Source organism: Drosophila elegans, unplaced genomic scaffold (assembly GCF_018152505.1).
Source record: "Drosophila elegans isolate 14027-0461.03 unplaced genomic scaffold, ASM1815250v1 contig_208, whole genome shotgun sequence".
In the NCBI taxonomy this organism is placed as follows: Eukaryota; Metazoa; Arthropoda; class Insecta; order Diptera; family Drosophilidae; genus Drosophila; species Drosophila elegans.
In genome coordinates, this window is record NW_024545578.1 from 18,520,546 (window position 1) to 18,548,341 (window position 27,796).

General features: G+C 38.7%; 2 protein-coding genes across 6 annotated transcripts in view; one reads left to right on the forward strand and one right to left on the reverse strand.

Annotated features, from left to right (window-relative positions):
• Positions 1 to 27,796, reverse strand: part of LOC108142373 (trichohyalin) — a 45,049-nt gene that overhangs the window by 11,237 nt on the left and 6,016 nt on the right. For 2 of the 4 annotated variants that reach the window (XM_017266204.2, XM_017266202.2), the window contains exon 2: positions 2,313 to 2,359. The exons of 1 other annotated variant lie outside the window; for it this stretch is intronic. The gene's annotated coding sequence lies outside the window, so the exon portion shown is untranslated. Of the gene's footprint in view, positions 1 to 2,312; positions 2,360 to 14,038; positions 14,807 to 27,796 lie in introns of those variants that run through there. One more of the 4 variants, XM_017266203.2, reaches the window with a different exon arrangement.
• Positions 6,660 to 26,925, forward strand: LOC108142376 (transcription initiation factor TFIID subunit 8). 2 transcript variants are annotated; one of them, XM_041708205.1, is made up of 4 exons: positions 6,660 to 7,528; positions 7,581 to 8,162; positions 26,156 to 26,208; positions 26,275 to 26,925. In XM_041708205.1, exons 1-3 carry the CDS (start codon positions 7,414 to 7,416, stop codon positions 26,158 to 26,160), a joined length of 702 nt encoding a protein of 233 aa, XP_041564139.1. In that variant the 5' UTR covers positions 6,660 to 7,413; the 3' UTR covers positions 26,161 to 26,208; positions 26,275 to 26,925. The 2 variants fall into 2 exon arrangements, with proteins under 2 accessions (XP_041564139.1, XP_017121697.1); XM_017266208.2 differs by lacking the exons at positions 26,156 to 26,208; positions 26,275 to 26,925 and adding an exon at positions 8,517 to 9,662 and having other exon boundaries at positions 6,662 to 7,528.

Below are 27,796 nucleotides of genomic sequence, written 5' to 3' on the forward strand. Positions count from 1 at the left end.
TTTCCTGCCAGGGTAATTGCCTTCGATGCAGGTACACTGAGAGCAAAGTGCGGCAAATTTTAATCTTTTCTATACACATTTTTGTCCAAATATGTGGCTTTACTTGCTTTCCTGAGCTCTTGTTTTTATCTACTCTGTTATGTGTAAATTGTATTTTCCTAAATTTATTTTTGATAAAAATAAAATTAAATTTGCCTTAATCTTTAAATGCAAATAGCCATAACATTCACAAATTGTTTTTATTATTTTTTTTGTATTTAAGACAGGTAGTTCATAAATGCCGAGGAGAATTTATGAACTAACATAGCTTTCAAAATGCTGCCTATATTCAATTATACCAATTGAATATAACAAATTGATTTTAATTATATGTCAATTTTTTTTCTTTTGTGCAGAAGCTGCCTTTCGTTATCGGCGCACGCATTTGTGTTCTAAGTTAGTTTCCAGTTGCCTCCCACTGACCGAAAAATTCCACAGGACCTTCGTCCTAGTGTTTGGTACTGACTCTGGTCCTCTTGTCCTGCTTGTCCCTCTGTTCTTGGCGTTCGTGTCAACGATAAATCAAAAGTTTTATCTTGTTTGGTAGCCAAAACCGCCCACATACACATGAGTTGCCTTGAAATCGTTTGCAGGCTGTGGAATATTTGTTGCTTCGTTTCGGGTTTTTGTGCGTATGCTGCAGAAATTTTTCGGTTTCTTGCTGATGGGGTTAGGACTTGCATTGTCCTGGAGTTAATCGCATTATAGAATGTTAGTTTATGGCCTGGCTAATGTGGGCCCCATCACGTATACGCAGTGCTGACAATGGCAGGCCAAGTGGAAATATTCCCGCCTGTTTACTAAAATGTTGAAATGTCCGCAAGCACAAACAGGACGGGTTTTTCTTCTTCCTTTTTTTGTCGAGCCAAAGAGCCAGGACATGCATGCAAAATGATTTCCGTTTGACTGTAATTTATAGGCAACCGGTCTGCTGCACTCGTTTTTCCCCATTTAACTCTTTCACCCGTAACTCCTCACTTAACCATTATCCTGGCATCCCCGCCAGATGCTGCATCATCATTGGCCCCCATCCTCTCTCATCTGCGTGGGTCTTTTGTTGACTTTACGGCTATGCAAAGTCTGGCATATTTATAGATTGAGTGGCAGAGGCAAGTGGGCGTGGCATTAGTTTTTTTTTTTTTTTACTAATGCCCAGATGATGCTCTCGACACTCTGCCAGCCGCTTTTGGCGTTTTTTAATCTATATTTAAATTTTCCAGCACGAAATGTCAAGGCGAGCCATTTAGAATCGCCACAAAAATCACAAATCAAACTCAATATCTAAAAATCAAATTACGTTCTCATAGGCAGCGCCACATATATGGTCAAAAGAGAGAAAAAATATACAGAAATACTTTGACATAGCAAATGGCATGCAAATTGATTCTGGTCATAAAAAAAGGAATGAGTTAAAATCTCCGCTGACTAAGCCAAATGCAGCTATAGGTGTGTTCGATCCGTGGAATCAACTGAATCATCTGCAATTTGACTCACTCAGGTTTTTCTACCAATTCACAGACTTTGCAACACCAACTCAAAGAAATATGTCTGTGACTTTGAAACAAATTGTTCAAATATTGGCCAAGTATCAATATTGATCGGGGGCATTAAGTAAATTGTTGCCGTAAGGCCACAGAAATACGATTGGAAATTATTACGTATGCGCCACGTGCGACGGCATAAACTTTTCTGTTTGTACTTTTATTAATTTATATGCCACTCCAACGCCTTATCGCTAACTTATTGTAGTAACTACCGCCGCAATTCCCTTTTTCCATAAAAAAATGCACATGGCGATAGTGCCCAAAGGAATCAGCATAAATAAGCACTAGGAAATCGCGAATGGCTGGCGGAATCGTTTTGGACTCCAGTCTCCAAACGTAGTTGGTGTGAGGAAATAAATATAAATAAGTGTAAATGAAAACCGAATACGAGAAGCAGCAACAAAACCAAGTCCAAAAGATGAAAACCAAAGTCGCCGCTTTGCATTGCGCAAAATGTGCGGTAAATATTGACAAGAGGGCCAAGTGGAGTAACCACATTGCAGTGGGCGCTTTTTTGGTGGCTCAAATTGCATTAGCCAAATGAACTGCATGCGTATCCAACAAGCAATTGATTTATACGATTGTATTTTGCCGTGTGAAATTTATAATACAACTTCAATTCACATTTGTAAGTGAGTTTTTGGTTGAACATGGTAGTTAGTTTTAAACGAAATATTTTGCTTCTTTAAAATGTTTACTGAAATAATATATATATATGAATATAATTACCTATTGGGTAGACGTCTTTGAGACTTTTCAAATCAGAATTGGCGAATCTGCAATACAAAAATACAGCAAAAATCAATAAAAACTCTCAAAACAAAAGAGAAAAATATGCAAATTGTACTCTAGACATTTTCTTTGGCATTAATATTGTCTCAGTCGCGGCACAAAATGCAAACCATCTCGAGTGTGGGGTAAAAGCATTTTGACATATCGAGGGGCGAATAAAAATGTAAACTACTCGATTCAAGGCACTCCGAGTCAGCGAAATGCGGTCCAGAAAATAATATTGTAATTGCAACAGAGTACGCGGCGGATCACAGCCACTTGAAAATGTCAGGATTTCCCTATACGCCCCCCTGATATTTCACCCATCCCTTTGATCATCTGGCGTTTCTTTCATAATTTAAGCAACTGCATTCTGTGGCTTTGTTTGTTTATCTTTGTTGGCTTCGACGTCTGTCAGCTGGAAATGTTTATTTTGCCGATATAGGATACAGCAAGTTGCAAGAAACTTACCTCCCCCACCCCGTCAAATACCCAACGGAATTCCTTTGTCTTACCCAAAAATTTCGATGAGGCTGACGCTCTTCTAAAGTTGTATCTACTTATGCACGTTGAACTGCGTAATTATGCTTAGAAGGTTTCTAGTTTTTAGCACAAATTTAGCATTTTTGTGCTTCTGGAGCGGATGAGCACAAAAGAAGGGGGGAACCTGATATTGCATAAATTTGCCGCCAGCTTTTGAAAAGTTGATTTGAATTTAAATCGAATCGAAATCGGGGCAGACTCCGTTGCTTCGGTTCTGGCAAACAGAATTGAATTATTAAATGTGCCACGAGCTCCGCAGTCCGTTTTTAATTCCTCCATTTTGCACATGAAGCCTCACTTGAATTGGTAATTTATTAAATTCCGTTCGACATAATTCGCCATTTGTTTCGGCAATAAATTTCAATTTGGTCAAAGCGAAAACCAGGCGCAGCCTCTCAAATTGTGTCAATTGGAAATAATCAAGCCATTAAGATTGCTATCTTCGTTTTCCCTTTCAGAAATTGTCACCTGGCCTATGATTAGATAGGCGGTTCCCAACATGCCGTTGAATCTAATAAGCCGGAGTGCAAATAGAAAGTGAGTCTGGGCGCAAAATTGCTTTGTCAACTTCATAAAAGTCCAAATTGCAACATTGTCTGTTTGTCTATCTCAATCTTTTCCATTCGATTTGCATAACCCAGGCTTTGTCAGAGCTCGGCGAAAAATGCAAACAACTGCCAGTGGGGAAAAAGTTTTTGAGCAGACAAATGTCGAAGTGCAAAGAAGTCAACAGTAGAACTTTCAAAGTGCAAGTGCCCTAAAAATATCTAAAAAGCAAACACAACGAAGAAGAGTGCTTCGGAAAGTGTTTAACGATATATTTGCATAAAGAAATGTTGATGCAGTCTGGTTACATATCATATAAATTTACAGAGAGAACAAACACTTAAGACTTGTGTGCAAACTATTTGTTTTATAAAGTTCGAGACAAGTCAAATTAAATATTGTTACTTTTAATTTAAAAACGTACATTTGTATGCCCTTTATAGCAAAATAATAATAATAAACCTTATAGAACTACCACTAAAGCTGACTTAAACAAAAATGATTCATTAGAACGTTAAACTTTTATGTGTTTTTCACAATCAGTACTTAAAAAATTCCTGAAACTTAACCAAGTGTAAAGAACTTTATGGTTTCTACGAAATGTAACTAAAATCAGTGCGAAGCTTATGTAAATATGTTTATAACCTGTTTTCATTCGTGTTAAAAACAACTGTTTTTTTGGGCTGATAAGATAGAAGGGCGACATATCAAAATTTGCTCACGGATTACCTCATTATTTGCACATGGCCCACATTTTAGTACTTAAAGATTGGAGTTAAGTGATTTCCCAAATCGTACACCATGTTTTGAAAATTCACCTGCCGGTGTACAAGTAAACTTGTTTTCCCAACACACACAATAACTTACAATAATTGTTATTGTTAGTGCTGTTGTCATTTTACAATTTAACACAATTTGACGGGTTGACGAACGCGCTTTGTGTCTTTTTTAAATTGGCTTCCGTGGGTTGACTGGCCATTGATCAAACGTGGCCCAAACCGTTGGCCATCTGGCTTTAATTACGCAATTTTGCATTGATTGTGTCATTAGCGATTTGTTTAACCGGCAAAAAGTCGTGCAATCGCTCGATTTGATTGTCTTGACTTCAGGAGATTGTAATGAGGCCTTAACTAAGTGATCATTATAAAAGGTGACTGCCAATCAGCGATAATTTGTTTTCCTTTAACTGAGCTCTAAGATCTTTGAGTTTTAGCGACAGCCCTAAACAAAAATAATATCATACTTTTGCTGTTAAAAAAAAAATCTGTTTACTTTAAAATTTTATTTATATTTTTAATTTTTGCTTAATATGAAAAATCTTACAAAAGTGGTGGTAGCTCTCATACTTAAATTTTATAATTAAAATCCACTAAATTCTAAATAAATAATAGAGAAACCAAAAAGTATTATTTTTCATAACATAAACTTTAATGATGAGCTCTTCGCAAAGGTCACTAGTTCAACTGGCTCTGTTAGCCAATCTCTATCTAAGAAAACGTGGCTTAACCTGTCGGCCAGTTCCGGCAGTGAGCAGCCTGTCATAAAGATAATGCCGCCCTCGGTCAACTGATTGGTTCCAGGGAATAGAACCAGAACCCCGAAGATCGTGCCGCAGACTCCGCTAAATTCAGAGTGAAAGAGTTTCGTGGCGGAATGCATTTGGCCTGCGTGGGATTAACGGTCTTGGAAAGACAGCTGTGATGGGGAGAAAAAATAGGGAGGAGGAGGAGCAGAAGGAGAACCAGGCTCGATATCTCAATGGACTTATCTGCGCCTCGGAAACTGGAACAATTTGTGGTGCTTTGTGCGCCGACCAGTCGACGGGGCAATTTGCACCGGGCCGTCGGCCAAGACTTCCCCAGTAATCGGCTGCTCAATCAATTGGCTGCCGCCGCCTGTTTGTCCAACTGTCGTCCGTCTTTCTGTTTGCCGATTTGAGCTGCAAGCTTATCGAATTAATCGTTCGAATTAGCTCGGGACAGCTCAATTTGCGCCGGTTGCACTTCCCATATACTACATCGAATATGTTAGGCTCTTTGCCGTTGCTCGCTGGTGGCTAAATTGCAGCAATTATTTTGTTTGTCGTCTGGGCAAACAACTTGCGAAACGCTCGTCGGGATGTGTTCTCCATTCTCTGGCGCATCTTGTTAATTATGAATGAATTTATGCGACAATGGGCGCAACCGCAAATGCGAGTGCATAAATTAGCATGTCAAGAAAGCGGATTCCATTTCATCACAAAATGCACTGGCGAAAATTAGCGAAGCGGAAGTTCTCGAAGAGTATTGTCAAGAACGAAACAAAAGCATTAGATAAGACATCTGCAGTTGAGCTCAGATTCTATACATTGATGCTAATGCTTAAGTTTTTAGTCACAATAATTATATATAAGGCCATAAAACTTTATATTTCAAACAGACTTGATCAAAAATACTTTAACGGCTTGTTTATACTTTGTTTGAGCTGAATACCATTTTAGAGATCATAGAAAAGTTAAATCCGTTTGAAAAGCTTAACTAAAAATTAATTATGTGCTTCATTGAAATCTTTAGAAGTTAATAATGACCGTTTAACATGAGCTATATTCCGTATTAAATTGTTTTAAATCAACAACAAAATGAAGCATTAATAAATATTAAAATATACTCCAAAACTTGTTCTCTATTCAAATTTTAGGCTAACAAAACCTGACAACTGCAATACTTTAAGGAATATGACGTCTAACTTTAATATTGTTTTTTTGGTTGATAGATAAATAAGTGGTTAGCAGTCACATCAAAGACTTTATTATGCATTATTCATCAGTCAAGATTTGTTTTCTCTGTGGGCCTTAAACGGTAGCGCCTAGAGGCATAAACATGAGATCTTAGATACGGGCGAGTTCTTTGTACAAATGTCAGCCATGGAACGCCCACAATGCACGACCGCCAACATAATCCCCATCATCAGCAGCCTCATGATGCAGATCGTAAAAAATAAAGAGTGGAGGGAGTATAAGGAATATGGGAGGAGGTGCAATTTGTTCAATTGCAGCAGCCTCTTGGGCGTCACAAAACGCGAATCTGTCTGCATCTAAAGTACTTTTTCCACTCTGACACAGTGACCTCGTGCCTGGTATTTTCCATTCTCCATTCTTCATTTTCCATTTTCCCCTTTTTTCCTCTAAGTTTTCCGTTTTCCGTTCTCCATTCTCTTTTCGCGCCATTTGTTTGGCTTATGACTGATTATGCCTCACGTTTCGGCTAATCTATGACGGAGTCTGGAGAATTTGTCATCGGACAAACAATGGCTTCCACTTTGGTGTTCTTGGAACCCATTCGGCTGCAAATATTTGCATAACTCATTAGGAGAGATGTTCAAGATAGGAGTCTATGGCTAAGCAGTTTTCAGTTGGTCGCGATCCCAAAAGGCGAAAATATTGTAATTAGTTTTCGGGGAGCGGAGCGGAAATAATGCCAAATCGGTAGTTAGCTGCTTGTCTTTACTGCTCAGTCTTTTGGAAAGATGTTGATAATATGTTAAGAGCGGAGGTGGTTTGTTCTACTATTGGGAAGTATACTATTCCTTATTGTTGCTACTTGGTTTTCTTATTTTATTTATAGTTTGCCATCAAACGAGTATAAACGATGTTTGCAAAATAATAGTATTTAAGTTCTTAAAATAAAACCTATGCTTATCTTTTGTTTTATTACCTGAATTTTAAGTTCTTTTATTGGGCGAAGAAATAGGAGTTAAAATGGCAAACGTTTAACTTTTCTATGAAACTTTTTGGAATTACCCGAACATAGAGAAATTAAATACTAACAAATGTAAAACTTTAAATCCAAAAACTTATGTTGGCAATCCTGAATTTAGTTTTAAGTATCGATAAAAGTTATTAGCTTCCGCAACTGTATTTTCATAAAGCGTTTTGCAGCACTGTTGTTTTTCTGACAGCTTTCTAACAAATTTCTCCATCCATTTTTCAATCATGAATTCATACGAGGAGGTCTTGTTCAAAGTGCTTGACAATTTGCTGGCGGAGAAGAACTGCGAGGTGAAGGACGAGCTGTTACGTCACTCGATGGTGGATCTACTTCGCAACAGTAAGTAGCCATTTCCAGCCAAAGAAAAATTATAATCATTGGTTTGTTTGAGGATTCCGTGAGATTGCAGTTGGGACCTCCAATGGGGCCAATCACGCCGGTCGCAGTGCGCCCAGCTACTTTGATCTGGAGCGCACCTTTGGCCTGATGGGCATCAAGGTGGGCGACCTCAAGGCCATTTGCCAAGGTCATTTGGCAGAGGCGGAGCCACTGCTCGAGTGTCCAGTGCCGCAGACACTCGACGAGGATTTCCACAAGGGGCCACAACCGATGCTGAGCGGCACAAAGGCCCGGGAAATGGGCTGCAACTCCCATATTCCCGACTATTTTCCACCATTTCCCGGGGCGCACACCTACAAGAACACGGTTATGGAGCAGGTGACGGACAGGAGCTATGTGGCCGTGAGGAATCGTCATGCCGAGAATCAATTAAATACCAAAAAGGCCCTGAATGGCTTCTACTTGGGCTGCAGTCCAAATGCATCGCTTTTTGAAAATTCCAAACCCGACGACAGCTGTAGGCTTTTAAATGTGGGTCCGCCCAAGAAACCTGCCTATTTGGATGCTCTGATGCCACGCAGTCAGGTCTTTGAAATGGACATTTACGAGACCAAGGAGGAGATAACCCATGCAGGTATTTATTTACTTATTTACTTAAGACCCTTATAAGAAGTTATATGATTAAGCTTCCCCATCACCTTTAAAGTTAGTCTTAAATGCACAGTTATAGGGCCTACATTATATTATTGAGTTCTTGCTTCAAGTTTTATAAATATATAATATTTATGCGTTATTTTTTATTAAGAAATTATATAAATTAAAAAGATAACTCTTAAGAGCCCTGAACCAAATCACAACAACCTCGAATACTTAAAATCCACTGAAGCGAAGCATTCAACGCTTTTGATCGGTTTTCCCTGCCCCTGCGATTTTATTTTATTATTCAGCCATCATCTTCTCATCGTAATAAAAACTTTAACCTGGACAGCCCTCGTCTGTCCCTTTCTGATGGAGCCGAAGGAGCAGAGTTCACGCCAATCCACTGGAAATTGCGGAGTCGAAGATGTGGAGATGCAGGAGCCATGCAGCAATGTGGAGCTGGACTCGGACTCCGATGGGGAGGAGCCGGGGGAGGTCCTTGCAGGAGTGGGGGCCGAGAAGGCCATTCAGGAGATTAACTGGTCACAGCCGGACTGAAAACTGAAAGCTGAAAAACCGAATTAAACTGCAGCTCAGGAAGAGCTGAAAAGCACACGAAATGTTTCCATTACAGAACGGAGCGGATGCACGTGAAAAGTGTGAGAAAAATTAATTTATTACAATTACTTTTCATTAAGGACTGCCACACGTTGCCCTGCCAACAAGCGATGCAAGAGATTGGGGGGGGCAGAGTTCGAAGGAGCAGATGCTACTCCTGCTGACTCCTGCCGACTCCTGCCGACTTCTTCCGACTCCTGCTGCTCGTTCCCGACCGGTTGCGATTCGAAAGTATTAAATAACTTTGTAATTTAATTAACTTTGACGTCGACTTCGTCTGCGCTGCTGCGCCGCTTAACTTTGATTAACGTTTGCCATTTTTCAACAAGTTTCGACCGAACTTCGACGACACACCTGAGTGGCAGTCCGGAGCCAAAGGATTGTGACTGTGATTTCTTCGTCGAGCTCGGATTACAGGGGATTGGCAGCGTCTGTTTTTCGCTCCTCTCATCTTCCGCCAGTTATTTGAAATTTTATCTGGCGAATGGAAGGGGCTTTTTTGGGCTGCGAGTATTGAATGCAATTAGAGATGGTTGGATTGGGGTGAGGGGCAGAATCTTTCAGGATGACAAGCTAATATTTCCAGGGAACGAGCATAATCACTAAAAAAAAGCTAATTACAAAGGATGAGTCAGAGTCCTGGCGTTAATCAATATAGCGGTGGTCGTTTTCAATCCGTCAGTTTTATTTTACCATTAAAAAGTATTTACTGAAATAATGTTTAGCTCTTGGGTTTTATATGCCAATTGAAATAAAACGCTTGTCTCTGAGCATTTTTTATTGGCTTACAAATAACCGTAGTTTGAGGTGATTTAGCTTGTCATAAAAACCACATTTACTGCTCAAAATTTATTATTTCAATGTTTTACAAAACAGGGAAATATTTTATTAATTCTCGGCTCAATAAAAAAGTATATAAATTATATATTCAATTGTCTGTTTCAATTAAAATAACATAAAGAACATTTTAATTTTAAAAAAATGTATGTGATATTATGCAGATATTCAACATATTATTGCAGTATTAGTAACTCGTAAAATTATGAATTGAACATATTTGGTATATTTGACGAAATGTTTATATGCAAAAAAATAAAAAGCGTGAGGTTTTTTCAAAGTCAGGAAAAACTTGCAATTTTTAAAGAGGTAAATATAAACTCGACAGTTGCTTTTGCTGCTTTTTAAATAGCCATTATAAAGTAAGTTTAATTTTCTAGAACAATTTGGAAAGGCAAATAAAACGAATAATTCTGGGAAAATATTTGTAAATAATTCAGATCACTGAAGCACTTGCCTGTTGAATTTGTCTAACAACATTGATTCAATAAATAAGTCTAATGACCTGGAAACATGACGCATTTGGGCCCACATTCTCAGGATGCTGGCCCTTTTCTGCCCATCACTTGGCTCATCATTTAGTCATCAGCTTTGAATTGGTTTCAACATTTTCCGCCGATGATGATTTTATTTGGCACAGGCATCAGGCACATCAGAATTTTACGCACAATTTGGCTTTGATATTGTGCCAGGGTCGGGGTGTGTCGGCATTAAGGGGGTTTTTTGGGGCAAGGGGCCAGGGGCCAAAGATCAGACAGCTGGCAAGCGCCGGCTGATTGCAGGCCGCTTCAGTTGCCAAATTTTCCGACTTTTCTTGGCTGCTGCCTGCTGTTACTGTGCCATTAAAATGCATAAACATAAACATAAACAACAACGGTACACAAATTTGTGAAAGACCTATAAAAATGAAATTACATTTATGTGGGAAAACATGGGCAGCCGAAGAAAGGCCAACAAATGTTTAACAAAAATGTGCTGTTTTTATTGTTGCTGTGCCCAATTGCGTTTGTCATTTTAACCCAGTTAACCCATGTTAGCCAATGTGCATCTGTCTATGCACAAACATGTTGTGTTTGTTGTTTTTTCCATTGGCCACAAAATTGCTTTGGCATCTTTGTTTATTTTGCGGTCAACTGATAGAATTCAATTCACATGAATGAGAGAACGAGAATGAAAATTATGGCTGCCTTGATTATTATTTTGCTAATTTATGCTTTCATTTTTTTCTGCCCCTTTTTTTAGACACAAACAAATAAAAATAGTTTTAAATTATTAAAGAATTTAAAACCAGGATCTTTAATATACATAATTAAATAAATAAATAAATAGGAGAATGTACAAAGAAAAAAATAATGTAAAAAGAAATACGAATTAAGTTATTGGCATTAAAAATATTTATAGTTTTAATTAATAATACAAAATATAAACATTTTAATGATCTAATGTGAGATGCTAACCGCTTTTAATTACCCTTTTCATATCGATTTTATGTTGCATAATAGCCTTCATTTTTGTTCTGTGCATGCATGCGGATAAACCTTGTTGACCTCAGGGCATATAGTTTGTGATTTATTTATTCTAGTTGATAAAAATGCGGCCGGGTTAAAAGCGGATATCCTAACGAACAGCGGGTGGAGAAGGTCGTGCGGCGATGGTAAAAAAAAACAGAGCTCGCTCTGTCATAAAGTTCACATTTTCATTTCCGTTCACGAACTTTTGTGTGTGTAAGTTTGGCTACGAGTGTGAGTGTGTTTCGCTCATGTTATCTTGTTTACTTGTGAAGCCCCTCGACGCACAGGAACTACAGAAACAACAACAACAATGGTAACAACAACGACATTACAACCATAACAACAAAAGCCAATTTTTCATAAATCTTTTTTCCCCCAGCTCTACAACCCACTGTCGTTGAATTTTTACAGCTGCATTTAACCTTTTTCTCTTGACATTCGCTTTAAATTTAATGCCCGTGTGTGCTATAAAAAAGTTCCTTTCGAGTATATTGCTCATTCGCCTCGTTGTCTGCACGGAGCCAAACAAATTTGCTACCTCGTTATAATTATGATGTTTTTACGCCTAACAAGGCGGAGTTTGGAGCTCTCTTAAGCAAATCAATTCGAGTTCACGCTTCTTTATTTATTTACGTGTTTTTCTTCCCTTTTTTTTTCTCTTCATCGGCGCGTGTGTGAAATTTACTTTCCATTGCCTTTTCACAGCCTCACTTTCTTTTGCGTTGCGGTTTCAGTCATTTCTTCGACTTGGCCCGGCTTTATTTGATTTTTATTATCAAGCGGCTGCCTTAAAAAAAAGGGAAATACAAAGCAAGCTTGCTTTTTTTTTTTTGCACGTGTTATTTCCCCGTCCTTGTTAAGCATCTTTTCTTCGTTGCGGCTCGTGTTATTTATGTTGTCTGCCTTTTGACACACATACTCGGGGATATGAAGTCGAGGAAAAAAAAGGAAAAAGTGCCAGTAAATCGCTCTTGGTTCGTGTTTAGCATGAGAATGCGCCGTTGCCTCGTTTGGGAATTACAAATTTCTACGGTCCAAAGCAACTGCAGAACATCATCCACTGTCAGGGACCTTCCCGAAAACTTCAACTCGGAATATATGATGGGTGCAGAAAAAGCACTGATATTTAGTAATGGGTAAGACAAGATATACTTGTACTTTCCAAAAAACCTAAATAGGTTTTAGGGCTGGCAAGCCTTTCATATATTTTATTTATTTTCTTGCAAATGAGGGCTTGAGATATATCACAATGCAAAATACCTTTGAGGAATATATTTTTTTAATAGAAAACACATGTTTTTTAATTAGAAAAGTGACCAACCAGAGAGGTAAAAAGTTTCATAAATAATACATCTGGAAACCCGCCTACTTTCCACCTCTAGCTACATTTTTCCTTTTTATTCTGTCCAATTTTTCCAGTATGTCAGTTCCGAGAAATAGTTTGGCAAAACAGAAGCAGCATAAACAGAAAAACCGGGCTGAATGAAGCCACATCCCTTTTGGCCCATTTGTACGTGTTGTTAGCACGTTCTGTTGCTTTATGGCCGCCTTATTATGTAGCCAGGGGACCAGGGAAACTCACTTCCTTCTGGCCAGCTTATCCAGCCTTTGTGCGTGTGTGCGTGTGTGCTTGTATGCGTCGTTTGTGTTACTCGATATTATGGCAGCTATATAAAGACAAGTGTATACACGATTATATTTTTGGCATCGCTCTACGTGCGTAACGCGTTAAAAATAAAGCAAATTGGGGAATACGCCGGGTCGGCTCTTCTATTACCAAATTGTACTGCCCCGCCCCCATTTTGGCTTAATTAAATTGATTGAATTTGATTGCCGGCAGTGCCAACTTGCCAAAGAGGATGCAATTATAGCTTCCCTCGGCTCACCTGTCGATTTTCTATCACTCTATTCGCAGCTCTGACAACACCCAACTATGCAAATTTTTCAGCCTCACCATAGCGCACTGGCAAAAGACAGCAATTTCGCCGAAAATGCATTTCGAATTGAATTAATAAGCCGGCTGGAAAAGCAGCCAAAGGAGAGGAAAGCTTCGCTTCTTCTCTCCCGCAATCATCTGGCAAATGAAAATGTTTTGCGAATACCTTATGTGTTTATAATGCCAGAAACGTGCCAGCGTGCAGAAATTTTAGCATGTCAAAGTAACAGCAGCGAATGCAAGTATACTACAGATGTATCTTGGCTCGGCTTCCGTCAGGAGCCTGTCTCATTAGCTTGTCTTGCCAATTTATGCATTCTAAGTAGTTTCACCCGGCCTCAAACCCAGATCCCACATCATGACAATGAAAGCCAGCGTGCCATTTGCCAGGCCGCAGCGGGGGGTTTTTCATTTCATAATCACAACAAAACTTAGCTGAAAGGCTTTTGCGGCAAGCTGTCTGGTACCAAGTCGGGGCTGCCGAACAATGCTACAATACTATACTATATACAGTGGATATAATACTTGAGCAGCCATGAATGGGGTATGCAGCAAGGGCAAACGGCGCATGCGCAGCATTTCGCGCAGCTCGAGTTTCCCGCTCGAAGGCGTCTCGAATGCTCCACTTCAGGTGGCAAGCAGAATTTCCGCAATCTTTTAAATCGTTTTTTTTTATTGTATCAGAAGGAGGAAGACTTTGCCTTTGCCAGCCACAAATCATGGCCAAAGATCCATGGAGCAACTATAAGCAAGCCATCAGAGGTGATGGTTGAAACATTTTTTAGGGGCTACAAAAAAAGTGAACTAAAATCGAGATTTTCTACTTTACTCCTCCTTTAGCCTTTAAACTAGGGGTTTTCTGTTTCGTTAAATATTACAATAAATTAACATTTTACAGTCAATCAAAATAAAAAAAAAATTGTTTTTCAATCTGTTTTAAATTGTTTTTTTTAATGGACATTTACTCACCGTATTGTTTGAAAATCTCTAAACCATTGGCTCTAATGGGCTCGAACCGATGCTATCTTAAATGTTTATCTCAAACGATGCTCCGCCGGCTCTGTGTCTCCCTCTCTGTCTGGCGCTGGCGTCTCCTTCTCCCTCTCTAATCAATTTCAAATGCTTTTCGGGGAGTTGAGTTCGTCGTGCCGGTCGCATTCAGTCTTTCTTATCAGCATTTGGCAATCTTTCTTTGAAATATTTTTCCATATGGCTGCCGCTTCATCTTGTCGAGATTAGGCCACCAACAACAACACCAACAATAAAAACAACAGTAATAGCCAGAGAAAGCAACAACAACGAGGTCTGTCAGCGGCATAAAATGATGCAGCAACATGCTGCAGCAACATGTTGTTGGTGGCCAGAAAACGTTTATTGCTGCAGGTCATGAGCAGCCCATAAATATGAAAAATTGTAAAATATCCACACATACACACACACACACCATCGAACGGGCCATTTCCAAGTGGAAAATGCATTCAGCTCTAGCACAAATTTTCATTTCTATAATGGGAAAAATGGGGAATAGCTGTGGACGCGAGACAAGTCGTTGCAGTTCAATGACGAAGCGATCGAATGATTACCATGTGGCCTGGGGTTGCTGTTCTATTTCATTTGTATCTATATGTTACTCCACTCACAAAAAAACTATATGTCACTTAAAATTCTAACTGAACTGAACTCTAAAATTCGCAAAAGAAAGCAATACATTAGCCTGCTAATTAACGTATGTATATGTACAGTACAAAAACAACACTACAAAAAGTAAGTCAGCTCAATGTAAAATTTATTTCAATAAAAAGGCATGTCAGCAGTTAATACTTTTTTTTTAGTTTTTAATAAATAAACTGAAGTTTCTTTTGAACAAATGTGAAAATGTTTGAATGGTCATACAAAATGTATAGCTAAATAAAGCTCTAAGGAGAAAACAACAAACATATATAACATATTAAAGTTGTATTTTTTCCGTGGAAATAGAAAGTTTTTTTTTTGGTTATTTAACTGTCGCTGCAATGCAATCTAGACAATTTTTGTGTAGCACTCGCAACAATTCCCCAAGTCCCCCAGACAGTTGACTAGTTGCAGCACCTCCCACCACCCTGCACCCATTTGATGCGCCCCCGAAAAACCACCGCTCAACTGCTTGCCACACATGAGATGGCACGTTTACGAATTTGAATTCAATTTGCGGTGCACTCTAAGGGGACTTTAGCCGGGGGCCATCGCGGCAGCTGAACATGACCCTCCCCAAAAGCACACAGTCACACAGTCACCCAGCCATCCCACCACCCAACCACCCACTATCGGGATGCCCCATGACCTTTGGCCGCTTCTATTTTCGACTCGATTTCGTTGGTCTGAACTTGAAAATGTATTTCAGGCACTTTTCCCTCTTGCCAGCCCATTTCCCGGGAGTGGATTTTATTCTTGAATATTATTTATTTATATGCCCTGTGCCACATCTCGGCTGGATGTCACGGCATCTGTCCCTGAATGGGATATATTTATAGTCCGGCTAATTGCGCTCGACCTTTTGTTGCGGTGGCTGGTTGTGCATTTTTCATGGATTTCCCATTTCCTATGAGTCTATAAATGAGTCATAATTTCGTTTTTATGCAGATTAATTGAATCATTTTCGAATAAGCTTATTCAATTTTTTTTGGCTTAAGTATTAAAATTACATTGAGCCTGTCGATTGCACAAAGTAAACTTCGAATGGCATCAACATTGCATATTAAACGATAGCAAATCGAATTGTTCTTTAAAATAAAAAAATTCGCACACGGGTGATCAATAAAAATAAAAAATTCCATAAATGTACTCTTAAATAAATGGAAATGTTCTTCTCCCCTGTCTATGTCATCCGACAAAAAACATCAATCACGTTGGCCAATTCATAGGCATCAACTTCCAATCCCCCGCACTTGCAGTTGACATATTTTCCAACTTATTTGACAGCTGCTGGAATGCCTGTGACAAGTTATCCACTTTAATCTCAGGTGTCGCATAATTTTGAAATAAATATAAAAAGCAAAAAAAAAAAATGTTCACGAAAATAATGACCATGATTTACAGAACAGCAAATTTTTATTCGTCCATATTTCGCTGTAGTTCGTGTTTCGGCATTTGTACAACCGCTTAATCATCAATCATTCAGTCCATATAATGTTTCAATGCTTGCCAATAAAATCAAAAATAAAATTCCGCGGAAAAAGTACAACACAGGGTGAAACAGAAGCACAACATTTTTTAACCCAAATTCAACAAACAGAGAACACGAGAAATGCTACAAATAAATCAAAAAAACGTTTGATGTATATTTAAAGTAAGAAAGAGAAACTGTGACATAAACGAAGGCCTAATGATTGCCAGTTGCCATAAATTTTGAATAATCTCTGGCATTCTTGGAAACGCCAGCTAAATAGCCTCGAAAGCACCCGAGAAGAAACAATTAATTGTCAATTAGGTTCGAGGGAAGCGTGTCCCTGTCGCAACAAGTGTTTGCTGTGCCCTTCTATATCTTTTAAATATTTTTAAATGGAAAATCGTCTGAGTCTCGAATTGCGTTGGGGATGACTAATTTCGATCTAAAAATAAAAAGGAAAATAGACAAGAAAATTGGCACGCTTCTCGTTTCTTACAAAGAGCAGAAAACGAATGAAAATGTTTACGCCAAAACTTAGGAAAACTACGGCGAAAATAAAAGTGTGAGCCAATTAGCCCACTAAATTATGGTAGAAAGCCTTAAGGCTTATCTGAAATATATACTTGACTAGGAAGATGCTTGCGGTTTTTAGTGCATTTATATTGATGTACAGAGAGTGAGTATGTGAATATTTAGTGCTTTTATGTTCTTAAGACAAATAAACAAATAAATAAGAAAAAAATTAGAATCTGTTAGAACAGGAAAAGAAATTGTTTAAAAAAATATATTTAAATATTTTTCGTCGTATCTGGGAAAATAAAATGTCCCACGCCTTTTGTATTACTCATCTAACATCATGTGTTGCTAATATATTTCTAGATTTCTGCAGATTTATTCATCTTGTCTTTTGTGTCAGCAAACACATTAATGAACATAACTTTGTTTTTCATATTTAAGTGCTAGATTTTTAAGTGTTTTCGCGGGGAATGTCAGCGAAATCATCAGCGACGTTTCATTCCAATCATTTTAGTGCCTCCGCCATGAGCTTTAATCATAAATGCTAGAAATTATTCACGGCCAGCTGGGGCGAGTATATCCTGCCCATTTGACTAAGTGAAGCCCCGGGCATTGAGTTTTATTTTCTGGGGTTGAGAAGCCCCCTGTATACAGCATACACCCGTAAATAAGAGAAGTTTGCGGCTGGCCATTGGCTGATTTTATGATCATCCAGCTACCCAGCGACTGACATGCGAACTTCCGTTTCTCGGGGCAGGAAATGCAAATAAACAAAAGGCCACAACAGCTCCCTCGCTGGTGTAGGGGAACTGATTTTTATGGGCCGTAAGTTTGGGATATTTATGCAACAGCCTTGCAAGAAACACTCTGGATTTGTTTATGGAACTGGCAAATGGCAAAACCTCACACTCGACCATGAGAAGTTTGCGGCATCTTTAATGGAACATTAGCATTGCAGACAGGGAAGAGCAAAAAAAAAAGAATTATAACTTAAGCAGCGACTTGATTATGCTTGATGGCCAAAGTCTGCCTGGGGGCGTGGCACGTCACTTCAACAGACCAGCCACTTTTTGTGCGATTTATTCCACTTCCCTCTGGATTCTGAATGCTGGATTCCCTTTTTTATTTCGCCTTTTCGGGGTTTTTATTTTAATGCGCGAGCATTAACAGCCCAAGAGTTTTGGCTTTTATTATTGCTCATTTGCACAGTCGTCGTTTGTCCTGGCAAAAAAAAAAAAAAACAAAATGCAGAAAAAAGAGGGAAATGCGGGACGATTGGGGTAACGACATTATGCTCATTTCACTCACAATGAGCGATGGCACTTTGGCCAAGCGGAAATTCCTGGAGTTGAGCAACGATGTGAAATTTCCTTTCTGAGATTAAATATCTTAAGCAAGTTGGCACTTCTGTGGCATTCCTTAAAAGTTTCTGGATTTATACTCTTTAATAAATCAAATAAAACATGAAAATACTTTATTATTTCTGGTTTTTCTTCTTTTAAAGATTCTAAACATATTCGAGAAATTGTCATAAATACAAATGAGCTTTAATTTAGCTTTCCAAATATATTAAATGAAAATTTACATTTTATAAAGCATTTGTATACCTACTTACAAAACTTCTAATTTGTTTATTTTAGTTTTCCAGATATATTAAATACAAATATTTTTCTAATTTTCTCCAATTTCAAGTGCAAACATTATTTTCCTAAGTCTAATAATTTCCATAATTTTTTTTTGTTTGCCTGCTGAATGAAGAAGGTCTTCAGCTCTTTTGGGCGTAAAAGTTCATGAAAATTCAATAAGTTTTCTTTCAAATGAAGTTGGTATTTCGCCTTTTTTTATTTGCTGGTTGTCGGCGTTTTTCAAGCGGATTCCTTCGCTTTGCGTTAACCGTTTTTTTATTTTTTTTTGCTGGGACGTTTTATAAGTTTTAATTAGCCGCATTTTATGCAAACGTATTCAAATCAACAAAAGAGTGCTGAAAATGCGGCTCACGCGATAAGGCGGGACAAAAATGAGTGAATATGGGTGCGAAAAGATGGAAAGTTTGTTTGATGCTGCAACTCCACTTTGTGCGAGTGGGAGAAAATCAATTAGCCTTTGGCTGAGTTGCCCCAACAACTCCTTGCTAATCGACATGTGGGTGGTGGCGAAGGCCGTGGCAGGTGGCAAGGGACAGAAGTAGGAGGAAGTGGTTCCATATCTGCAGCGCACTGCACTGTTTCCGTTGTTCCTCGCCGCTCGCTTCCGTTTCCTGCCTGCATTGCAGGTTCTATCCCCGAATCCATCCATTGCTGATGACTTTTGTCCTTGTTCGCCTTCGGGCAAATATTGAAACAACTGATTAGTTTGAGTGAGCTCAACTTGTTCTGCATGCATGTGTCGGGCATTCACCAAGTGCACAGAAAAAAAATGAATGGAAATTCTTTAATAAAAATTCATTTGTGCTGCTGCATAAAGGAAAAATATAATGAAATCATTTTGATTTCTGAGAAGCCTAAGCAGTTTTTTTTTATGTTGTACTATTTTTCGATGTACTTTGCAAACTGCAAACCTTGAAGTATAGGGTTGCTTCTATTTTTTACAGACTTTACATATTTTATTTAAAAAAATTATTTCTGTACTAATATTTTTCTTTCAGTGCATGAATTTGTTCGTTTGGGTGCCAGCCTGTTTCAAATTTATAGTGAAAAGGGTCAATTTGCTAATAATTATAAGTCAATATATACGAATTCGAAATTGTGAAATATTCATCCGGTACTCTAATTGATGTAAACTAGCTGGCAGCTGCCCCAAAAATCGATCCCTGCAATATTCATATCCGTTTGCCGAATCTGGCTGCGGCATATAGATATGTGAGCTTCCTGCTAGATTGCCCAGAAGTATGCAACGGAAAATTGCATTTTCTGATTCTTTGTAATTATATTTGCCATGCAAATGTTGTGTGTCTCGGTTTCTCCGGCTCAGGAGCTCTGTAGCTCTACAGCTCTGCAGCTCTGAAGCTCTTCCGCATCCAATCCCAGGAGTTTTAGCCAGTCCCCAACCCAGCCCTTTAGCCAAACTTAAATGACATTTGAGTTGCAGACTTTTCCTAATGGAATCACAATTTCCCAGCCACCCACACACACGCACACACGACACAGGAAAAGTTGGGTAAATAAATTTTTGTTGTCTTATTTAACTGCAAAGTTGAGCGCAAATAAACCGATCTGCTCGGGTGGCAATGGGCAGGGGCGGTGGTTCGGTGGGCGTGGCAGCAAAACGTCGCACAAATTGGACTTAATCAAATTGCCAAAATGTTGACAACCAAAAAAAAAAAAGAAAAAAAGAATAAGAAATATTTTGCACACTTGGCTTTTGTTTTTCGGCATCAACGAAAAGGCCGAAGAAGGAAAAGTTGTGTAGGCATGGAAAATTGATATGTCTGCTTTTAGTTTCTCTCGCGTTTCTGTGCTTACATAATAAAAAAACTTTTTTTATAGATAGAGAAACTCTTATCTTAAAAGTAAAATATGGGTTTTGATTTTAACAATATGAAATTGAGTTCAAAAAGTTTTATTTCGATATTTTTTATAAGAATATAACTTGCTTAATTCAATTGAAAACTTAATAAAAGCCATAGTAAAACGTAAATTTTTCTTAGTGTATGGTTTTTTGTATGCCAAAATTGATATTTGAACTGAAAAGAAGCCAAGTAGCTTTTAGTTATTTCCAATCAAGACTAAATTAATTAAATGCTTATCGATTAGCTGACCAATGAATGGCCATCTTAGCCATATAAATAAGGAGCAACTGAAGTGTGCGAGCTACTTGGCCAAACAAAATCCTTTAGCAATTCCATTTAACTGCAATTTATTGTTCGAGAGGCTTTTGTGCCAAAGCGAGCTGACCTACAAATTATGCAGACTGCGAAAGTTGTGCAAGAACTTGGCCATTCAGCTAATTGAGTTGTGCTGCAGGTGGAACTGCGAACAACAATGAAAGTCAATTAAGTGGCTAAGCCTGGGAAAACATCTTCATTATGCCCGGCGATTTGAATAAGCGCTAAAAATTCATTTCGAGTGACCCAATTAACAAGGCAGTAGTAACAGAAACAACAGCACCAAAAGCAGCGACAAGTGAAATCGCATTAGGCGTTTAATTACAGTGTCCCGGTAACAATGCTGCTCCCCTCTCTTTGTCTCTTTCTAATTGTGTCTTGCCATCTCTTTCTTATCTGGCTGCCACTTCCGGTGCTAACAAGCGTATCCTTTCCGGCCAGTGGCGCCTGAAAAGGCGGTCTGAAAAGGATTTCAGCAATTTGCCTCACAGCCTTTCTGGGCTTTATAAAAACGTTTTTTTTTGCAGCCCTCTCCATTTTTGCAGATTGGTAGTACTAGAAGTCTTTGTTGGCAACGCTTGTTTGCACCCATCGGCGGATAGCAGTGTTTTTGTATATTGAGTGGCACTCCATTGTTGACCTGCTTGGGCAACAACTGGGCAGCACCACCTACGCACTCGCACCGTCCGACTGCACCACTCAACTGGGTCAGCCTTACGCATTAGGGTGGCTCCATTTAAAAGTGCCTTCGAAGCATGACATCATGTGGGGCAAGCTTATCTTAAGATAGTACATATGGTTGTAAGAATACTTAAGCCAAAAGAAAGTAACCCACAAAATGTAATAATTTCTAACAGAAATCTTCTGTTTTAAACTTAGTTTTGGCATTTCTTCTGTCTTTATATTTTAAAATAACAGTTGAATAAAATAACATGTTTTATGCAATACTAAAAACATTTCTTTACATTCTGTTGCATAATACAGAAGATCATGCTCTTTTGAAGAAAATGGGTAAAGTAAAAAGTCAATTTAGAGGGACTGCACACTTTTATCGACCCACCCTATTCCACATGGATATATGAATGAAGGTGGCGGAAAGGAAACGGGTAACCCACTGAAAACTCCAATTGCGATGGCTCAGCCTGAGTTAATCAGAATTGAAAGGGCGTTGTTGTTTCAAATGCGATAGCCAAAGGCACGTGGCTTCAGAAGGTTTCAGGGGATAGATTTAATTGAGAATTGAACAATTGCGGAAGTGGACTGCCCCAGGGGAACACAATTCCGGGAACAAGACAGCCCCAAAATCAGCATTGGATATGACCCCAAAGTGTCTGATTAGCCATTCGACATGTGGCTCGTGTCCCCCGCTTTGCACTTCGATAAACAAGCAAAGCGGGCCAAATTGATGCGCCTAATTGGCTCCATCGAAACCATTGCCAGCGGCAATTGCAGTCATGTATCGCGCTGTGTGTCTATGGATTCGCACATATTTATATGCGTGGGCTGGCACAGGCAAACACAACAACTTCATTAATGGGTGAAACAACAACGTCCCCGTTTTGCCGGCTGATTGACTGATTATGGTCAAGTGGTTGACTGCATAGTGTTATAGTGTTGGCCACCAGCACCAGCACCAGCACCCCTCGCTCCCTGCCTAAATGTTTATTAATTATCGTGCACATTTCGAATATATTTATCATGCACACGCCGTCGTTAAATTGGAAATATTTTATGCTCGGTGTTAATTTTTATTTCGCATTTTTCGCATCTCGCTTTTGGGTTTTTATTTTTATGAACGCTCTGCGATCGCATTTTGTTTGGCTTAATTGCGCGTGGCGTGAATACGCGGCGTATGCGTTATGTGCCTCGTGCCTGCCGCAATGCATTGCACATACGCACTGGCGTACGGCTCGCCATTCGCTCCGTTTTCGCTAAAATCAACATGCTAAAAGCTGAAATATTTCTGCCAACTGAACACAATTTGTTGCGTTTGCATATCAAATGTTGAATTGCATTCTTTATTTTTAGTTTCAAGGAAAAGTTGTACGCAATCGGAGGGAGTATTCATGGCGTTTGGTAAGCTGGAAATAGTTACCATGATTACATGATTATCCGGATCAAGAGGTCTTACCTGGAAAGAAAAACAAAGAAGGTTGCTTTAAAATAACTAGTATAGGTTCAGGGTAAGGGAAAAGGCAAACACTTTTACTTTAATAACTTTGTACATTTTGCAAAAAAAAAAAACATTTTTTGAAGTCAATATATTTTTTTAAATTTAAACCCAATTTAGATCAATTACAAAACTATTGTTCTTATAATTAAAAAAATTGAAATCTACAATAAGTTATATTGTTTAAAGCAGTTCGCGGCTTATTAATAACACAAATAGTTGATATATTCATAGAGATTACTTTGAGACCTTAAGGCCAACGTTTGCAAATATGTGTAGTGTACATTTACTTTAATGTATAAATATTTATTAAACTGTGTGTTTTTCTATTAAATTTCCTTTGGGTTTTCCCTCCATCAGCATCTTGTTTGCTGAGCTATTTTTTCCTGTCACATTTCCGCTAAGAAAACTCAAATTAAGCGCATCATAAGAAGCCGTCTCCACGCTAAAGATCTATTCTTTTCTCAGTTTGCCAGTTGGCAAATGCAACAAATGAGTTCTTGTCAGCCGAACAATGCTCGAAAAAATCTATGGCAGCAACGGGAAAATTTCTCGCACTGGATTAGCGATGCGAAGCAGCTAAGCAAACCGGCAACATGGGGTTAAGGGGGCCTCCAAGGGGGCGGAGTTAAATTGCAAAGCAGCTGCACAAAGCAAATGAAACTAACAAAAATAAATGCACAACAAAAGGGGGTGAGTAAGTGAGTGTGTGCGAGGAAAACACATTTTTTGCTTGGCGTACATATTTTCGTTTTTTTCCTCCGCATTTTCGCGTTTCCTTCTGGTGCAGAATTTTCCGCCAACTTTTTCTACATGCTTGTAACTTACTAAAGGAAATTACATTTTAAACGGAAATGCAACCCCTTTTAGCAGCCAACTGGCCCTATTTAATAACTAATTTGACAAAATAGAACAGAAAAACAGGACCAAATACATTAATTTATTTATAATACGCTTTGGGACAAAATCAATTTTCCATTAAATTGTATAACAAATCATTGACCGAACTCTAATTGAAAAACGAACAAACAAGCCACAAATATGAATTCCATGTGCCACAATAATTTCGAAGAGCGAGAGGAAGTGCGGAACCTCGGATTGTTTGCAATTTGCATAAATAGCGGACAGCCCTCGGGGCGATACTGAATTTTGGGGCTGGGGACGTGTAGGAGCAGCATCCTGGCTGGGAAAGATTTATGGGCCCGAACGGCTTTTCCAACCGCCAATTTATGCCGGAAATTTTTCGGCATATTTTTGGTATTTTCATTGAAATTGAAAACATATTAAATGTACATTAATTTCATATGTCATAAGTCTGAGGGCGATGAAGAGGAAGTCGCTCGAAGGCCGGAAATACGATGGATGGAGTTAGAACATTCCGTCGAGTGCTATCGGAAATGCTTTTAATTTTAAACGTGTGGCGTGTTTCCATAATAAATGTTTAAATAGGAAGCATCTTTTTTTTTTATTCAAAAAAATATTGTGAAATAAAATTTTTGGAATAAAAGCAACCAGAATCATAATAGAACGTACAAAATAAAAATTAAACGGCTTTTAAAGCGTTGAAAGATTTATTTAAATAATTTCATATTTAAAGGTTCTTAAATCTCTTTAAAAAAAAGTTTGCCTGGTTAATTAAGGCCTTTTTTAGTTTCCTAGACTTTTCTGCAAAAAAATTTGCCTTGTTGTTTGCTTAAAGTAAGTTATTTAATCATAAAAGTTTTCTTTCTCCTGATGAGAGAATAATAAGTGTGTTAATTAAGTTATTCCAAAGCACTTAAGGCACAAGCCTTAATAATTATTGAGAACTCTTACGTTTTTATTTGAATGAAATCCCACGCTTTTAACTAGATAAGATTTTTCGATAAACCAGAGACCGAGTTATCTTATCTGTTTTAAATGAGTGCACAACTACCTAATACCCTTTGCAATCTGGTTGAGTTTATCGGGTTAAGTGGGATGGTTTTCCTCCACAGGTTTCCTTATCAGATGCGTCACCATCGGCTGTGTCAACGCCATCGTGGCCATCATTTTGCATATTAATGGTGTTTTCATTCACCGGCGCAATAGAATTTATAATGAGGCACAGCCCGGCTTGAGAAGCTGGCCTAATGAATTACATCATTAATTCTCCGCAACCAAATTCATCAAGGGAGCAGCATTAAATAAGCCAAGTTGATTAATTTCGTTGAACTTTAAGACTGACTTTATGACTACTTCCCACTAGATTGGCTTAATTAGAAATATAATTTAACACCTCGAAGCCAAACGTGTTTATTTGCCCAAATCAAAATCAAAGCCAAATGCAGACAAAAACAAAACTCCAGAGCAATCAATTGTTTCGCCCCGGCGACAACATTGTCTCCGAATTCTGGCGTCAGAAATTAATCCACCACAGAAAGCCTACATTTTTAAGGGGGTTTGTTGTCTTTCGTGCTGACCACATAATTTATTTGATTTCCTGAGCACGATCGTTTATGATAAGGGGTCTCAAGAGGCGGCGGTTCTCGGTCCCTTGTTATAGTTCTGTTTGTTTAATTTTTTTCTTTTTTTGCCCCAGCAACATGATCTTGTATATTTCGCATTCCAGACGCAAAATAAACTTGAAAGTTTTTTATGGATTTTTGGACCCGCTTCAGCCTAATTGGCATTTTCAGCGCGTCTCCATCTCTGCTTCTCTGATGAACTGCCTCAACGCACCCAAAACATATTTTATATGGTTTCGCCTTATTGTTCTTGACAATTTTTGCATGTCGAAGCCGAACGGAAAAAAAACTTTTTTCCCCGCTTTCTTTTGCCAAAAAAAAAAGAAGCCAAAACCGATATGTGTCTGTGCCTGCGCCTGGCCAATCATAATGGTGCCATATCTCACCGATTTGTGTCGGGTTTATTCCGTAGTCGGCGTTGGGTGAAGCCATAACCACTGATTTTACGAGTATGTTCGCAATTTGAAAGTTTTTCGATTTGTTATGGGCAAAGCGACGCGTTTAATGCTCTTAAAGGTGTGCGAACGGTGAGATTATGATGTAATTCATGCAAAGTCGAAACTTGGGTGTTGGCAATTCCGATGAGTGTGAAATTGGGAAAATGGAATATTATAAATTCATGTGGATAATGTCGTCAAAAGCCCTTTTCAGCCAATTTAATAGCATAGAAGTTTAGCTTTTATAACGGCTATTTCAAATTTCTATAGGAAGCGATATCTATAAAAGTTTAATTATTTATATTGATTGTAAAGTAAGTAAATTAACATTTTTATTATTTTTATTACAATTATTGATTTCATTAATCAATTTGTTTTAAATAAATAAAAGTAACCTTCAAAATAATAAGTTTATAGAGAGTGATTGCTATATAATTCCCATCGAATATATTTAATATAATACATATTTCGTTAATATGTTGTTTTGACTTAATCCAATTTCTTTCCAGGGTAGTGCCCCGAAATTTGTTGAGGTCAGCCTAAACAAAAGTTCCCAAAATTGGTAAAGTCATGGTTACCATTGCCATTACAACACATTCTTACAACTTTGTACTTTGGTCCGTTACAGTGAAAGACATAAAAAAAAGACAGCGGAACGTTCGCAGAATGACACTTCAGTTTAATGAACCGGCGATTCGCGACAGTCTGGGCAGAACAAAAAACGAGTAGAGGGCCAAGCTGAACTCGAATGTCAAAGTCAGCGAAACCCAACAAGCGAACCCGGGGTCCCATTACCAGTACCCAAATCGTGGTAATTCCCGAGTCAACTCCACCCAACTGCGCATAATTAAGAGTAAAAACCGCAGAAAAGAAAACAATTTGTTGTCCGATGGAAGTTGTCAAGCGGTGGATCTGTGGTTCGTTGGTTGGTGCTATTTGCCTCCCAGTTTGCCCAGTTTGATTGTGAGCATGTGAGTGTTCTACCGGTGCGAGTCCCTGTTTCCTGGAGGGAGAGTTCCGCTTTCAATTCGGGAACATAGCAGTCCCAAATCTAGGGGTTCGAGCTGGCCATCAAATGCGCAGCTGGAAAGCCAAACATCGACTTAATTAGGACCGGGCCTCTGTTGCAGCTTCAAAAGGAAAATATTGAATGAAAAGAGGAAGACTCCTGCGGCTGCCGGGCTTAACCCTTATTAGGAACACTGTTCTTAGGCATCGGCTATAAATATAGCTTTATTTAAAAATATGTTTTGGGTAGAACAATAAAAGCAACAGGCACAATTCTGCGTACAAATTATTTCAGTCTTCGGCAAATAAAAGTTTGTTCTAGAATAATAAACAATTTAATAAAAAGATTAATATAATTTATCTTTTTAATAAAAAATGTCCATTTTGATAGCTATAATGTACTGAAAATTTTGTACAGCAATATCGTTAGTCTAACTATGGAGTGGTTTATTGTAATCTTCATCTAATACGTTTTAATGAACTTTTAAGTGTGAATTAATACCAAAGAATATTATATTATTAATATTTATAATAACAAAAAATGTTCCTACTTTTAGGGAAACCCAGCGAAGGGTTAATCAAAGTCTGTCAACGGGGCGTATGCGCAATGGCGCAGCTCTTGACACAAAGGCTCACAAAGAGTGAAACTTTTCGGTGGGCGAGCCGTATAATAGGCCGCCGTTGAATGGGGCCCAGGTCAAGGTCGGCCCACCATCCCCTGTCCGCTGCCAGACAGGAAACTGAGCAGCGGTACTTAGCCGCTAACCCCACGAACATCAAGTGCCAAAGCCAAACCGATCGATTAGATTGCCAGCGATTTATAAACAAAATGCGAACGGGAAAATGCGCTCGTAAAACATTCTTAGCAGCTAGAGAGCTGCCCCGGTTCGATGCTGTTCAATCAACGAAATTAAACCTATAGTCGACGCCGTCTGGTCGTCGATTTGCAAGCTAATGTCAACAATTTATAATGCATCGACATGACAGGCGTCGCTTCTCAAGCGCCAGCCCCATCGCCTCATCATAGAGCCAAGAAAAGCTGTGATGAGCTGAGACAAGTTGAGCCGAGCCCACTTCACATCGGGCATGTTGCCTTCTAAATGGCCGGCTGTTTGTTCACCAATTGATTTTTTATTACAAAA